Source organism: Castor canadensis, chromosome 7 (genome assembly GCF_047511655.1).
Source record: "Castor canadensis chromosome 7, mCasCan1.hap1v2, whole genome shotgun sequence".
In the NCBI taxonomy this organism is placed as follows: Eukaryota; Metazoa; Chordata; class Mammalia; order Rodentia; family Castoridae; genus Castor; species Castor canadensis.
Window position 1 is genome coordinate 162,533,547 of NC_133392.1, and position 14,755 is coordinate 162,548,301.

Genomic DNA, 14,755 nt, shown 5'->3' on the forward strand with positions numbered 1-14,755 from the left:
AGCTTCTCGAGAAGCTGGGACTGCAGGCGCACGCCATCGCACTCGGCCTTCCAAATATTTTCATAACTTCACTTAAATGCTAAACTACGAAGGGGTTTCCGAAAGGGGCGATGCGCTGGTGTTCTGCAAGCCTGGGGCAGGGAGGCCGGTTAGAGGTTGTGGCACTCGTTAGATCGGATTTACACTGAGGAAGCAGGGGCATCCGTGGATCTCCAAGACTGGCAGAGAGGCAGGTGTAGGGAGGCGCGGCGACCCGGAGAAGGCAGAAGTGTCGGAAGACCCCCTAGAACTACCACCGGCGCTCTGCCTAGTACGTCACTTCCGGCGGCGGTGGCGGGACATTGTGACGTCACGGGAGCCGGCGCGGCGCTTTGCGCGTCACTCTGGACGCCGGCGCAGAGCGTCGAACCGGTAGGCAATCCTTGTGGGGAGCGCGGGCCTAGGCTGCGTACGTCCAAGAAAGGCTCGTCGTTGGCCGACCGCACGCCCGAACCGACTGCAGTGAGCCGCCTGGGAAGACCGCGTCCCCAAGCGGTTGATCATCTTCACTTCCGCGTTATCGACTTCCGGTCGCCGCCATCTTGCTCGTGCGGAAGTCTGCGGCTGGGTGGGAGCTTCGGGGCGGCAGCGGTGGACCGTGCGGCCGCCGTCATGCCGTCGTCGCCGTTGCGAGTGGCGGTGGTGTGCTCGAGTAACCAGAACCGGAGCATGGAGGCGCACAACATCCTCAGGTATCGGGGGCTCCGTCCAGGCCAGCGCTCCTGCCCGATAAGCCCTCCCTCCGTTCCTCCCTGCTTTCCTCCCCCCAGGACCGGACCTCGGCCCGAGCTGGGCGGCCAGCCGAGAAGCCGAGGGTGGGCCGTGCCTAGCGTACGGGCCTGGTGGCCCCAGGACTGGGATCCGAGCGGCGGGCGGGGGGCTGCCATTCTCGGCGCTCCGGCGTGCCGGCGTTCCGGGAGCTGGCGGCCGAGCGGCAAGGGTCGCGAGCGAGCCCCGGCCCGCCGCGGTGCGAGGTGTCCGGCGGCGGCCTCCCCGTGCTCGTCCGGCCACGTCCCCCGCAGGCCTCGCACGCGGCCCCGGTGGAACGAGGCTGGAGTGACAGTGGCGCTCGTCGCGGATGTGGGGGGCCTCCAGCAGGTCTTTTCCCGAAGATCGTGAGTTCGGTTCCGGCGGACGGGTTCCTGTTACCATGCTCTTACTGGTCTGCGCTTTGTATGCCTCTATTAAAAGGTTATTCCCGCCGGGGTTGACACCATGAAAAGTTGATAACTTGCATTACAGTTAAAATGTCAGCCTGGGCAATGCGAGTCAGCTCCCTGTATAGCTAACCTTATCTCAACCAGCAAAAACCCTTGGTCCTTCCTATTGCTGCTTATACTCTCTCTTCAACAAAACTAGAGATAAAGGCAAAATAGTTTCTGCCTGGTAGCGAGGGGGTGAGGGAGGAGAAGGAGGGGGAGGGGAAGGGGGGAGAAATGACCCAAACATTGTATGCACATATGAATAAAAGAAACTTAAAAAAATGTCAGTTTTGGTAGTAAAGCACAGTTGGACGAGTTTTTCTGCGGAAGTGACGATGAATATTACTGCAGTCCAGCTTGGAGTTTCCTGACAACGTTGGGAATATGAGAAGTCTCTTCATCCCCTCGGGTTTGGCCCCTCTCCCCCCCCAACGCCCACTCCCGGTCCTGGGGTTTTAACTCAGGGCCTCATGCTTGCACTCTACCGCTTGAGCCATTCTGCCAGGCGTTTTTTTTTGTTGTTATTGGGTATATTCGAGAACTATTTGCCCGGGGCTGGCTTCTAAATGTGATCCTCCTGATCTCTGCCTCCTAAATAGATAGGATTACAGATGTGAACCACCAGTTTCCAGCCAACCCCCTCTGTTTTTTTAAAGTCAGGGTCTCACTATCTCTGTAGTCCAGGCTGGTCTGGTAAAGGATACCCACCTGCCTCCGTCTCTCCAGTGCTAGGATTACAGGTGTGAGCTACCATGTTTTTAGCAGTGGAAAGTACTAGATGTCTACTATCTGCGAATTTTGAGTTTTAATTCTTCTGATGTTTATACTTCACTGTCCATAATATTTATTTAGTGTTTTTGTTTTGTTTTGCAGATCGTGGTATGCTTTGAACCTAACAAATCAATGTGAAGATTGTTTTTAAACTAGAAATGAGCTAGAATTACACTGTTCTGGTTCTGCATTTATAAACTGCAAATCTGTTAAACATAGCAGTAGAAATCATACATTTAAGCAAAAGAATTCAAGGTTCACACCTCTGGAAAATTGTCCAAAGAAAACCAAATTTACTATCTTTCAGTTGGTTAGGAGACCTGTTGCTAACAAGTCGGGATGGAATCTTACAAAAGGATATGGTTTTCAATTTTTATTTGGCAGCTTTGTTAGTCAAATTAAGATAAGTGGCTGTATTCAAGTTATGCCAGTCTAGTACTTCCCTGAAACAGTTACTGCAGATGGTAAGTCCTAGTTCACTGGTGGTAGCTGGCACAGAACTAAGGCTCCCCTGAAAAGGTATAGTGGTGGTGCACAAGAATCACCAAGTGGGAATAAGTTCTTTTTCTGGGGAGGGGGACTGGAGTTTGAACTCAGAGCTCCACACTTGCAAAGCAGGCACTCTTCTGCTTGAGCCATTCCTCTGGTACATTTTGTTCAAACCACCTTTTCCCAATCTCAGCCTCTCAGCTAGCTAGGATTATAGGCATGGTCCACCATTGTCCACTGAAAGTAAATTTTTATGTGTGCTTTTACCTGTCTTTCTATCTTTCATCTTTCTTCATAGAGTGGATACAGAATGGAGTCAAAAGGAAGTAAGTTTAGGGAAACATCTGTTACAGACATTTTTTTGTTGTTGTTAGTTATGGATATCTTGAATGTTAAGTTATTTAGGTGGTGATTGAAGCCAAGACCTTGAACCTGCTCTGCTTCTCAGCCTACTCAGCTCTAACCCCATCCCTAGGACATGGCTCTTTAATTTGTTAAATGCTTATATTTGGAGGATGTGGTCCTTTGTTAAAGTAGCATTTTAACTTTAAAGGTAATATTTGCTTGTGAAAAGTCTTAATAAAAGATGAAGAAAATAAAGATCACTTAGAAAGTACCACTTTGGGGTACATACTTCTGGGTATCTTTTTTGACACAGAATTTTGCTATGTATAACTCATGCTGGCCTCAAACTCAATCCTGCCTCAGCTTCTTGAATGCTGAGATTGTAGGAATTTAGCACCGCACCCATTCTTCTGGATATCTTTATACATGTCTATTTAGGGAGATAAAATATTGTTCTATAATTTGTTTCCCCTGCGATATTATGGAATATATTATTATGAGATAGTATTTTAATATTAATTTTGATAACATTAAATTTGAATCCATTTACTCAAATAACGAGGGTGGTTACAAAACTATGTTGCGGTAATCCAGAGGAAGCCTGTGCAGCCATTAATTTTGTTACCAGTCTCAGACATCTGAGTGTGGGTCCCTCCTCCCCATTCAGGACCAGCATCCTTTTTTGCTGTGTAAATACCTTTGCATGGGTTTTGTATACTATTTTGGTGTAAATTCCTAGAGGTGGAATTTCTGTAAAAAAATACTTTGCATGTTTTACATTCTCATACATTTTGCCAGGCTGCCTAAAGTACATAGTGAGTTCCCATTTCCTCTCTGGCTATTTTAATCTTCCAGGTTGCCAGGGCAAAAAAATACCACCCTTGGTTTAATTTTGAAATTACTGTTAGTTGAACTCTGATGCAAGCCTGTAATCCCAGCTGCTTGAGAGACTGTACTCCCAGCTCTGTAACATTCAAAGCAAGTTAAGAAATACTTGTAGTTACTGAGCTGAATTCTGTCAGGTTGCTTTTTTATTTATTTATTTATTTTTTTGTGGTACTGGGGCTTGGACTCAGGACCTTCACCTTGAGCCACTCCACCAGTCTTTTTTTGTGATGGGTATGTTTGAGAAAGGGTCTTGCAAAGTATTTGCCCAGTTTGGCTTTGAACCGCTATCTTCCTGATCTCTGTCTCCTGAGTAGCTAGGATTATACGTGAGCCACCAGTGCCTGGGTTCCCTGTCAGCTTTCTGGTGATTGCTGAGCAGTTTTGATCTTTGGAAAGTAAGCGTGGAGGCTGTAGAAATCCCAAGGTAGGAGAAACAAGACTCAGGAGTTGATCTGGTGAGTTCCTCTAGGTGTTTGGTTTTTTTTTGGTGGTTGTTGGTTCTGGGGTTTGAACTGAGGGCCTCACGCTTGCCACTCTGCTAGCCCTGTAGGTGCTTTCTTTTATCATATTTCTCTGCCTCAGTTTTCCCATAATTATATTTATTTATTTATTTTGGTGGTGCTAGGGCTTGAACTCAGGGCTTCTTGAGGCATTCTGCCAGTCCTTTTTTGTGTTGGATATTTTCAAGATAAGATTTCTCAAACTTGCCTGGGCTGGTCTTGAGCCACAGTCCTGATCTCTGTCTTTCTGCCTCCCAAGTAGCTAAGAGTGTAGGTGTGAGCCACTAGCACCTGGCTTCCCATAATTCTTTTTATTCTTTTTTTTTTTTTTTAAACTTATGTGTGGAATTCAGGACCTTGTATATGTTAGGCAAGTGTTCTACCAGTGAGATATGTCCTTAGTCCTTTCTAGATGCGTTCTCAAAGCCATCTGATTTTATCGTCACCACTCTTAAGGTACCACACCTAATGGATGAGAATGCCCTCAAGGCAAGGATTTGGCCCAGGAGTCTCCATAATAAATGAATAATAGAACCGAGACTCTGGATGGAAGAAAAGAGGCAAAGAAGGATACAGAAGTGGGAAAAATAGTAGTCAGCCGAAATCCTATACGTGTTCCTTGATTTGTTATAGTGAGCATGTGTGTTCTAGGCTACACTGGAACAGTGATTCCCACCTCCTCACCAGATGAGAATTGTGCTGTTATGTGTCTGGTAGTACCAATCACAGGATTGGAACACAGTCCCTCCCTGGTCTTGTACCACCTTACTAGAAGGGAACTGTCTTTGGGTAGTTGGTTGTGCCCTGTGGCCCTTTTGACCATGTCTGTTGATTTGGGTACATTGGAAGAAAGTAAACCGGAAATAGTTTGGGAAGATGGAAGGATTTGAAATCCTGTGCTTAAAAAGGGCTACAACCAAGCATGGTGGTGCAGCTTGTCTGGGGAGGCTGAGGCAGGGGAACTGTGAGTTTGAGGTGAACCAGAGCCCAATAATGAGGCCCTGTCTCAAAAAAGGGTTACAAATGCTGAAAGCCTTCTTCCAGGGAGCATTTCTGTCTTCAGAGGTTTTAAGGGATTCTGCATTAGTTTTTATTTTGTTTCTCTAGAAGGCAGAATTAAGACGAAGTGTTTGTTGGTCTTGTTCAAGGAAGATAAATTTCTGCTTAAGTGTGAATGTTAGGCAAATCTGAGTAAACCAGCCATGGTAACAGCTTCAGCAGCTAAAAATAGCCCATGTTGAGGATTGTCTTCTACAGACTTATTTCATAGATGAGGAAATATGTGGAGCTCAGAGCAGGAAGATAGTTTGACAGATTTCCACCTTGTTAGTAGAAGCCCATTCTTTGATAGAGTGGCTTAGTGTTCCAGTGTCATTCATTGTTTCTAGCCCATTTAAGTACCACATACTGAAGGCTTACTGTGTACTAGTACTGCACAGAAGGTGGCAGCCCTGAGGGCATTAAGAAAGCCCAGTTGGGTTAGACTTTAATTTGAACAGTGGTGTTGACTGAGTATTTGTCCTGTGTTGGGTACAAAATGATCTCGTTGGAAGCCTTTCCACCTTGTACAAGGCTAAGAAAGAAAGATCATAGGGGTTGGGGCGTGGCTCAAGCAGTATCAGCGTCTGTCTAGCAAGCAGGAGGTCCTGAGTTCCACCTCTAGTATTGCCAAAAAACAAAAACCCAACCTGTGCTGTTAATTTGGATGTTTTCTTAGAATTCTGTTTGGTGTTCTTTTTAACATTAATTTACTTTCAATCTTTGGAATAACAACTGTTTCCTTTAATTTAACATTTTCTATAATAACTTTTCTATGATTTTTTTTTTTTTTTTTTTTTTTTTTTTTTTTGTGGTACTGAGGCTTGGACTGAGGGCCTTCACCTCAGCCACTCCGCCATCCCTTTTTTTGTGATGGGTGTTTTCGAGATAGGGTCTTGTGAACTATTTGTCCGGCCTGGCTTTGAACCTCAGTCATAATCTCTACTTCCTGAGTAGCCAGGATTACAGGTGTGAGCCACTGGCGCCCAGCTTTGATAGATTTTTGATATTTGTAAAGATATTTCTCTGACCCATCAAACCAAATTTGTGAGATTAAGATAAATCTGTTGTCAGACAAATCTGTTGTCAGGAGTATTTTTGTAGCATTCACTGCTTTTATGTAAGAAGCAGATTGTTGCCTTGCAAGATGGGCGGTTAATGCCAGCTTCAGAGAAATGGGAGCTTCTGTTGCTAATTAGCCTTTTTGCCACTTGGGAACATTTTGTTGGGGGCGGGGAACAAACTGAATTTCAATTTAGTTTAGATAGCTTTGTTTAAAAGTAACACTTCAAAAGGTTGGGGGAAGGGCTAGAGCACAACTGGGCCTAGACACTTTCTGATGGGGTGGTTCTGCTAGCGAGGGGACAGACCCTCTTACCTTGTGCAGCAGTGTTCCTCTTCTTAAGATGAGGCAGGTCAAGGCTAGGCCAGGTTGTCTTTGGAATGGTGTACTTGGAGGGAATGCAGACACACTCAAATGGGGAATGCTCCATGTGAAAGACATTGCACCAGCTCCTGCACCCTGGAGCCTCTTGGAAACCCTTTGGGGACCTGTGGCCATACTTGCCCTGAAGTGCTCTTGTGATCTGCCCAGTCACATAGTTTGGGTGCCCTGTGTCTCCTCCCTCACTTTATTGTGAGAATGTTTTGTGTGTATGGGTCTCCCTGTGTTGCCAGGCTGGTCCAGTAATCTTCCTGTCCTAGCCTGCCAGGTAATTGGGCTTATAGTTGTGTGCCAGTGTGTGACTTTCTGCCTCACTTTATTTTTTGTGAGACAGGGTCTTTCTGTGTTGATGAGGCTGGCCTCAAACTTGTGGTCCCAAGTCTCACAAGTGCTGGGATTGCTGTCATTTGCTACCATGTCCAGCCTACCTTACTCTAAATTAGCATATCAAAGATGACCAAAAAGAAATGTACCAAGTCAGGTGCTAGTGGCTCATGCTTATAGAGAGAGAGAAGAAGAAAAAAAATACATATTCTACACACTTTTTGCTTTTCCATTATTCAAGACAATGTTGGTGACCCTTTTAGGGTGGGTCCAAGCAAGGCAGCTTGGAACTTTTGGGGAAAAGTTGGTTTTTTTTTTTTTTTTTTTTCAGTGCTGGGGTTTGAACTCAGGACCTCACATTTGCTAGATAGGCATTCTACCACTTGAGCTATTCCACCACCTACTATAGTTACCTCAGAGATTGGGTCTTTCAAACTTTTCACTGGTCTGGCCTCCAACTGCTATCCTCCCAATCTCAACCTACAAAGTAGCTAAGATTTATAGGCGTGAGTCACCAGTGCCCAGTTTCTCTGTCATTTCTTTATTTTTTTTTTGCTCCCCCATTTCTTCTTGATCCAAAAAGGCACCGTCTCACCTACCCCATTTATTCATTATTTGGTCACAGATGACTTTAGTTTTAAAACTTGACATCTACTGACATGAGATTAAGATATTTCATCACAAGCCCTGTGAAGAATGTGCCAACCTTTGAAGCAGAGCTGCAGGAGTTGCTCCAAATCCATGTTGAGCAGCTATGTTCAGCTGATGACCAAAACTTACTTGTTAGTCACTGAAAACATGGGCACACTGAAGGCCCTGTATGCTCTGGTCTGTGCGCCTCTTAGTTCCTGCCATGACCCTTTTGAGGTTTCTCTCATGATGGAGGGCCTTCCCCAGGCTTTGCCCTTTTCGGAGATGTCCTTCTCTTCTGCTTGGCACTTCCTTCAGTTACTTCCTTTGCATGATCTTGTTTGTATGAGTTTTGGATTTTTTTTTTTTTGTACATCCTTTTGTGAAAAATCTTTGTATTGGTGTATGTCAATTGTACATTATAACAGGGTTCTTTATGACATTTCCATACATGCATACAATGTGTTTTAATCACACCCCTCCTCCCCTTATTCGAAATTCTCATTTGCTCTATTTTAAACCCCATCCTTGGCTTGAAGAGATAAATCTATGTCTTGCGAACCCCACCCCAGCACAGAGCTGGTCCTGAAGCATCATGATTTGCATGTGTGAAGTGATGCACACAAAGGGCTGAAGCATGGGCATATGTGACAGGCAAATGAATTAACCTGAGGTTGCATCTCTGAACTTATGCACTCTTAGGATAAATCTGCCCCAACACAGGGGACAAGTTCATAGCAGGAAAGTAGCATGTGTTTCTGGGTACATTGTGTCCATGAGTCACACCCTTGTCTGGTCCTTCACCTCACACTCAGCTTAGAAGGAGATGGAGGCTTGACATGTTTTGACAACAGTGAGGATGGCTACCCTTCATTTCAATAGCCATCATCTCATTTCTTCTATAGCACATTTTTCTTGTATGTCTCAGAATTAATGAGTCCCATGGGGCTCTGCCTGAGCCACCTCAGTCTCAGTGAGATCTGCTTTGCTGACCTCTGCCTCTTGTAGGCATCTGACAGGTGACTCATAGGTATCCATCAGTGCTGCATGCTAGGTAAGTGCTGCATCTCTGAGGTACATCCCCAGCCCTTTCTTTAAAATTGTGAGGCAGGATCTTGCTAAATAGCTCAGGCCAGCTTTGAACTTGTAATTCTCCTGCCTCAGTCTCCAGTTAGTTGAGATTCCAGGCACGTACTATCACACCCAGCTCCTGTGCTTTGCTGAAAAATACTTTTTATTATACACCATCCAAACTGGTGAGGAAATAGTTTCAAATTTAAGATGAAGTCTTCTCCTTGTCTGTTTTCTCCTTCTCAGGAGGTCATGTGTGTACTGTTTGTCACCTGCCCTGTGTCTGGGACTGTGTCACCCTTCTGATCCCAGCCAGTGTTTGATGTTGCTTTCTAGCCTGACTTTTTTTTTTTTTTTCTTTTTTTTGGCAGTAGTGGAGATTGAATTCAGGGACTCGTGCTTGTTAGGCAGGCACTCTACCACTGAACCACTCCACCAGTCCTTTTTGCATTGGTTGTTTTTTGAGATAGGGTCTTACTTTATGCTCACAGCCTGGATCGTCATCTTTGTATATGTGTTTCCCTGTGTAGCTGGGATTAAGATTTGCACAGCCATGCCCAACTATTGGTTGAGATAGGGTCTCACAAACTGTTTGCCTGGGCTGGCCACAAACCATGATTCTGATCTCTGCCACCATACCTGTGGTGGTGGCCACAAGCATGCCACCATACCTGGCTTAGCCTCACTTTTTTTCGTGGTCCCAGGGTTTGAACACAGGGCCTTGTACTTGCTGGGCAGGCTCTCTCTACCCTTTGAGACATGCTTCCAAACCCTAGCTTCACTTTTGGGATCTGAATGTTGGAAATGTTGGGTTTATTTTAACTGTGTGGGTATATGAGGATTTGGGATTTTAATCATTCTCTGTTGTTCATGTTTCTTCTCATTTGTGATACTCCACAGACCTAGTTGTGCAGTTCAGAACATGTAGAGACACCGGGACTCTTTTTTTTTTTTCCCCCTGTACTGGGGTTTGTACTCAGGGTGTCCACTTTGAGCCACTCCACCAACCTTTTTTTTTTGTGATGGGTTTTTTTCGAGATAAGGTCTCAAAACTATTTGCCCAGGCTGGCTTCAAACTGCTCTCCTCCTGATCTCTGCCTCCTGAGTAGCTAGGATTACAGGTGTGCACCATTGGCACTTGGCCTGACTCAGCTTTTATCAACCTTAGAGGCCTTAGTTGAGTTATTACACTTAAGTGGGAACTACTTTTTTAAAAAGTTTTTTATGTCTATGTGAGCTTTTGGAGGTGACACGTGGTGGTATGGCTGGTGTGGGTGTTCTCAGGCATTGGTTCTCCTCCATGAGCTAGCTCCTTGCTATTTCCTTACACAGTTCTTGGAGATTGGTGTCTGGAGCTGCTAAGTAACTCTGCCCCAAGGGTGAATGGTCAAGTTGTTTGTTGGTTTTTGTGATCACAGAGATCATTCCGTGACTGTCTACTCCGTGGCCTTTTGGCCATTTATGTTTGTGAAAGGGAAGTGTGTGAGTTCAGGTATAGACAGCTTTTGCCTGATAGGTGCTGTCTGGTCATCCATCACAGAGCGTGATCAGGCTCATGTCTGGGAGCAACAAATGAGTGTTTTATTCCCTTATTGTAGTGATGTTGCCCTTTTTCCCATTCACCAGACATTTATCTTGCTCCTGCTGTATGCTCTAAGGATAGAACTGAACTAAACACACAGGGCCTTGTCATGTGGTGCTGACTGCAGGGAGGGAATTTGGTCCACAAACAGACAAACCTTTGAGCTGTCCTCTTCCTCAAACTCACTCTGTAGCCCAGGCTGGCCTGGAGCTCGTGAATGGCCTTCCTCACCCTCCTGAGTGCTGGGATTACAGAAGTGTACCAACATTCTTGCTTGAGATTTTTTAATGTGGTAGGTGAGAAGAGTATCTGCGTATTTTGTTTTTTTCTTAGGAGTGAAATTGGTCATTATGTGCATAGGACCATTTCCTTTTCTGAGCTTTATGTTCATGCCATTGGGCTTATTCATTACATTACCTTTTTTTTTGTGGAACTCGGAGCCCTGTGCTTGCTAACGTAGGCATTCTACCACTTGAGTCACACCTCCAGCCTCAATCTTTGTGTTGACCATGTGTAAAAGAATGCAAGTTCAGTTGGGAACCTGTGGCTCACACCTATAATTCTAGCTACCCAGGAGGTTCTTGGTTTGAAGCCAGCCTAGGCAAATAGTTCCTGAGACCCTGTCTTGAAAAAAAAAAAAAAAAAGGACCCAAGTTCTATAGCAAACTTAATCTTTTGTGCTTTTGTGTGTGTAACCTGTTGTGAACTTAAAATTGTTAGTGATGGTGGGAGAGTCCTTTGATTGCGCCACTTGACTGTGTTTTGAGATGTCCTTTTCTTCACTTGCCTTGGTCATAGTGCACAGGGCTGTTCTGCATGTACGGGCTCAATTAGCTTGAGCTGCCACTCTTCAGCACTTTCTCCAGTTTATGGGGGAAACATTTGGTCAGTGTCCTCATCTGTAACCGTCTAGGTTACATAGTGCAGCTGTTGTGGTTGTTTGTCCCCTACTTGACCCTCTAATGTGCTCAGGTTTGGGTTGTCCATATAGCATTACAGAAGTATTGGGAAACTGCTGGGACAGAGTTTCCTGGTAAGCAGATCACACTGAGAAAGGAGTGCTGCAGCAAGTGGTCAGTCTTTACAAGTTTCTTAGGAATCCTGTGACTCTGAATCCTATAAGAAGGCCACGACACAGTTTTTATGTAACTTGCTACAGAATTCTAAAATATTTTAAATGGTTAAAGTTAACTTAGACATTTAAAAACATATTGTCTAAAATCAACAAAGAGAGTTAATCTCTCCATTCCTGTTTCATAGCCCTCAGTTTTGGGACTTTATATGTCTAAATCCAACTGTGATGTTCTTTCTCCTTTTGTGTCTTCCAGCAAACGGGGGTTCAGTGTCCGGTCTTTTGGAACAGGAACTCATGTGAAGCTCCCAGGACCAGCACCCGACAAGCCCAATGTCTATGATTTCAAAACCACATATGACCAGATGTACAATGATCTTCTCAGGAAAGACAAAGAACTGTATCCCATGGCTTACCATTACAGAATCTCTGGGTAGTCTTCTGGCAGGTGTGGTTTGTGATGGGTGATCTCCCTTACCCTGCCCTACAGGGAGGGATTCTGGGTAAAGTGGGCACAGAAGGTGTGGTGTGCCGACCTGTGCGTGTGGTGCCAACACCGTTCCTTTTCAGGTGTGAGAATCCGTCTCTCCTCCAGCTGCTCATTACACAGTCCAAGTGCTAGATGGTCATCTGAAGACATGATAGAAACATGAAGCTCTTCTTGATGGGTCAAGCGGAACTCTCTGACGTGTTAATATACTGCTAACCAGAGAGCGTAATTAGAAACCACTGAGAGCTGGACATCTTCACACTGGGGGGCTGTCCAGCTATTTCTTCTGTAGGGTAGTGCACACACACACACATGCATGCACTGACAGTGTGGTCTGGCTACTTCTCTGGCTCTTTGAAGGCCAGATAAAGACAGACACATTTGCTACCAAACAAAAGTTTTTTAGAAACTAGTGACTTGAGAACTTTATTTCAGGAAGAAACAAGGCAGACTAGATCTTCTATTTCAGATGCGTGAAAAGAAAAGGTATTTTTAAAATAAGTTTTGATGAATGTGGTGCCAAGTAGTAAAATGGTTAAGCTAATCAGTGCTGGAGTGTTTTTTTTTAAACACTTTTTTTTAAATTAAATTTTTATTTATTTATTTATTTGTAGTACTGGGGTTTGGGCTCAGGGCTTCATGCTTGCTAGACAAGCACTCTGCTGCTTGAGCTACTCTGCCAACCCCAGCCCTGGTTTATTTATTTATTTATTTATTTTTTGCAGTACTAAGGTTTGAATTCAGGGCCTTCATTTTGAGTCACTCTATCAGCCCTTTTTTGTGATAGGTTTTTTTTTTGAGATAGGGGCTCATGAACTGTTTGCCCAGGGTTAATTTCCAACTGCAATCCTCCTGATCTCTGCCTTTTTTTTTTTTTTTTTTTTTTAAGTGGGTCTGAGGTATGAACTCAGGGCTTTGTGCCTGAAAAGCAGGCTGCTGCAAAGCAGTGCTCTATCGCTTGAGCCACACATCCAATCCATTTTGTTTTGGTTATTTTGGACATGGGGTCCCTCGAAACTCTTTACTTAGGCTGGCCTCAAACCATGATCCTCCCAACCTCAGCCTTCCAAGTACTTAGGACTACAGTTGTGAGCCAGTAAGTGCCCCCACACCCTTTTTTCATTTTCTTTTGAGAATAGGGTCTCACTAACTTTTCCCAGGTTGGCCTCAAATTTCTCAGACTTGCATTTTGTCCTGCCTCTGCCTCCCAGGTAGCTGGAATTACTAGTGTTCACTGCCACACTGGCTCTTAGGAAACTTCCTGTGTTTTGTTTTGTTTCTTTTTTGATATTGGAGATTGGGCCTCACATATGCTAGGTGAGCACTCTACCATTGAACTACACCCCAGCCTCAGAAAATTTTTTGTTGTCTCCAACACCATTTATTTGTTTGTTTGTTTATTTGTTTGTTTTGAGGTACTGGGGTTTGAACCCAGGACCTACACCTTGAAGCTACTCTACCAGCCCTATTTTTGTGAAGGTTTTTTGGGGTTTTTTTGTTTGTTTTTGTTTGTTTTTTGAGACAGTGTCTTGTGAGTTATTTGCTCGGGCTGGCTTTGAACACGATCCTCCTGCTCTCTGCCTCCTGAGTAGCTAGGATTACAGGCGTGAGCTACCAGCAATTCTTAATAAACTAAAAATTAAGTGGTGGTATGTACCTATAGCTTCTAAGAGAGCTGATGTAGAGAGATTGCTTGAGCCTAGGAGTTCAGGACCAGCCTGATTATCATTAAAAAAAAAGAGAAAAAGAATAAAAACATAGTCTTTAAAAAAAAGGTGGGGGGGCTGGCGCAGTGACTCAAGTGGTGCATGAGTCCCTGAGTTCAAACCCCAGGACTGCAAAAAAAAAAAGGTTATTTACTAAACCAGAAATGTTTTTGTATTTACACAGATTAATTGGGTGGCTGGAAGGACCCCTAACTACATTCTAACAAAATGTTTATTTATTTGTTTATTTTTAAGAACAGCCCCCAGAACATAAATCTTGTAGGGCGCATTCTGCCCTCCCTACTTTGTTTTCTCCCAACTACACTTTGGGAAGTAAGGGCGAAAACGAGGTCGTTCCTGTAGTGCCACGGCCTGGCCTGTGGTGCATGCTGGGAGAGTGGGTGCTATAGTATGCTTGGTGCCTTGAATTCAGTGCTCCTGAGAGCTCTCAGCTGTAGACCCACCCAGGGCTCTGTGTCCTTGTCTCCTATGTGTCCACATGCTCTGCTCATACCCTTGGCTAAGGAGCATGGCTGAGCAGTGACCTGGAACAGCTCCTTCCTGAAGTCCTCTGGTGAGAGCGGTCTGCCCTTTCTTATGCTTGGGTTTTTCTGTTAGCTTCATAGGGAAGCTTAACCACAAAGTCTCTTTTATGAGAATATCTTTTTGGGATTGGGTGCTTCCCTTAGCCCTGGAAAATTGAGGCTTGCTTTATTTACATTAAATGCTGGTGTGCCATTGAGCTTATTCTGAATTATTCTTCAGTTAGCAACATCCATTTTTAATTTCCTGTACTCCATGAGAGAAATAAAAACAGCAATTCATGTGTTCATACTCCCTTAATTATTGTACATTAAACTCTTTAATATTGGAGCTCAGCTCCCTGTGTGTTAAGTCGGGGTGGTACTTAACCACATTTTGCAAGAACCAAGTCTAGCTTCAGCTGGCAGTTCAGAAGTACTTGGTGAAGTGGGATGACATACATGTCCCAGGTAGCTCTAAAAGAAAGAGCTAAGACCAGTGCCTCAGAGTAAGGTACTCTTCATAGGGTAGCATCTCACAGGTCAGTGACTTCCTCATATAGCTTTCAGTCTATCCAAAAGTCAGCTGTGAAAATGTGGGCTCTTGGGCTAGAGGCGTGGCTCAAGTGGTAGACCACCTGTC

General features: G+C 44.6%; 1 protein-coding gene across 1 annotated transcript in view; it reads left to right on the forward strand.

The window, feature by feature from the left end:
- Positions 1 to 375: 375 nt before the first annotated feature.
- Positions 376 to 14,755, forward strand: part of Ssu72 (SSU72 homolog, RNA polymerase II CTD phosphatase) — a 31,239-nt gene continuing 16,859 nt past the window's right edge. The window contains exons 1-2 of the mRNA XM_074081599.1: positions 376 to 731; positions 11,652 to 11,795. Of these exons, the coding sequence (XP_073937700.1) occupies positions 652 to 731; positions 11,652 to 11,795 (224 nt within the window). The 5' untranslated portion in view covers positions 376 to 651. The remainder of the gene's footprint in view (positions 732 to 11,651; positions 11,796 to 14,755) is intronic.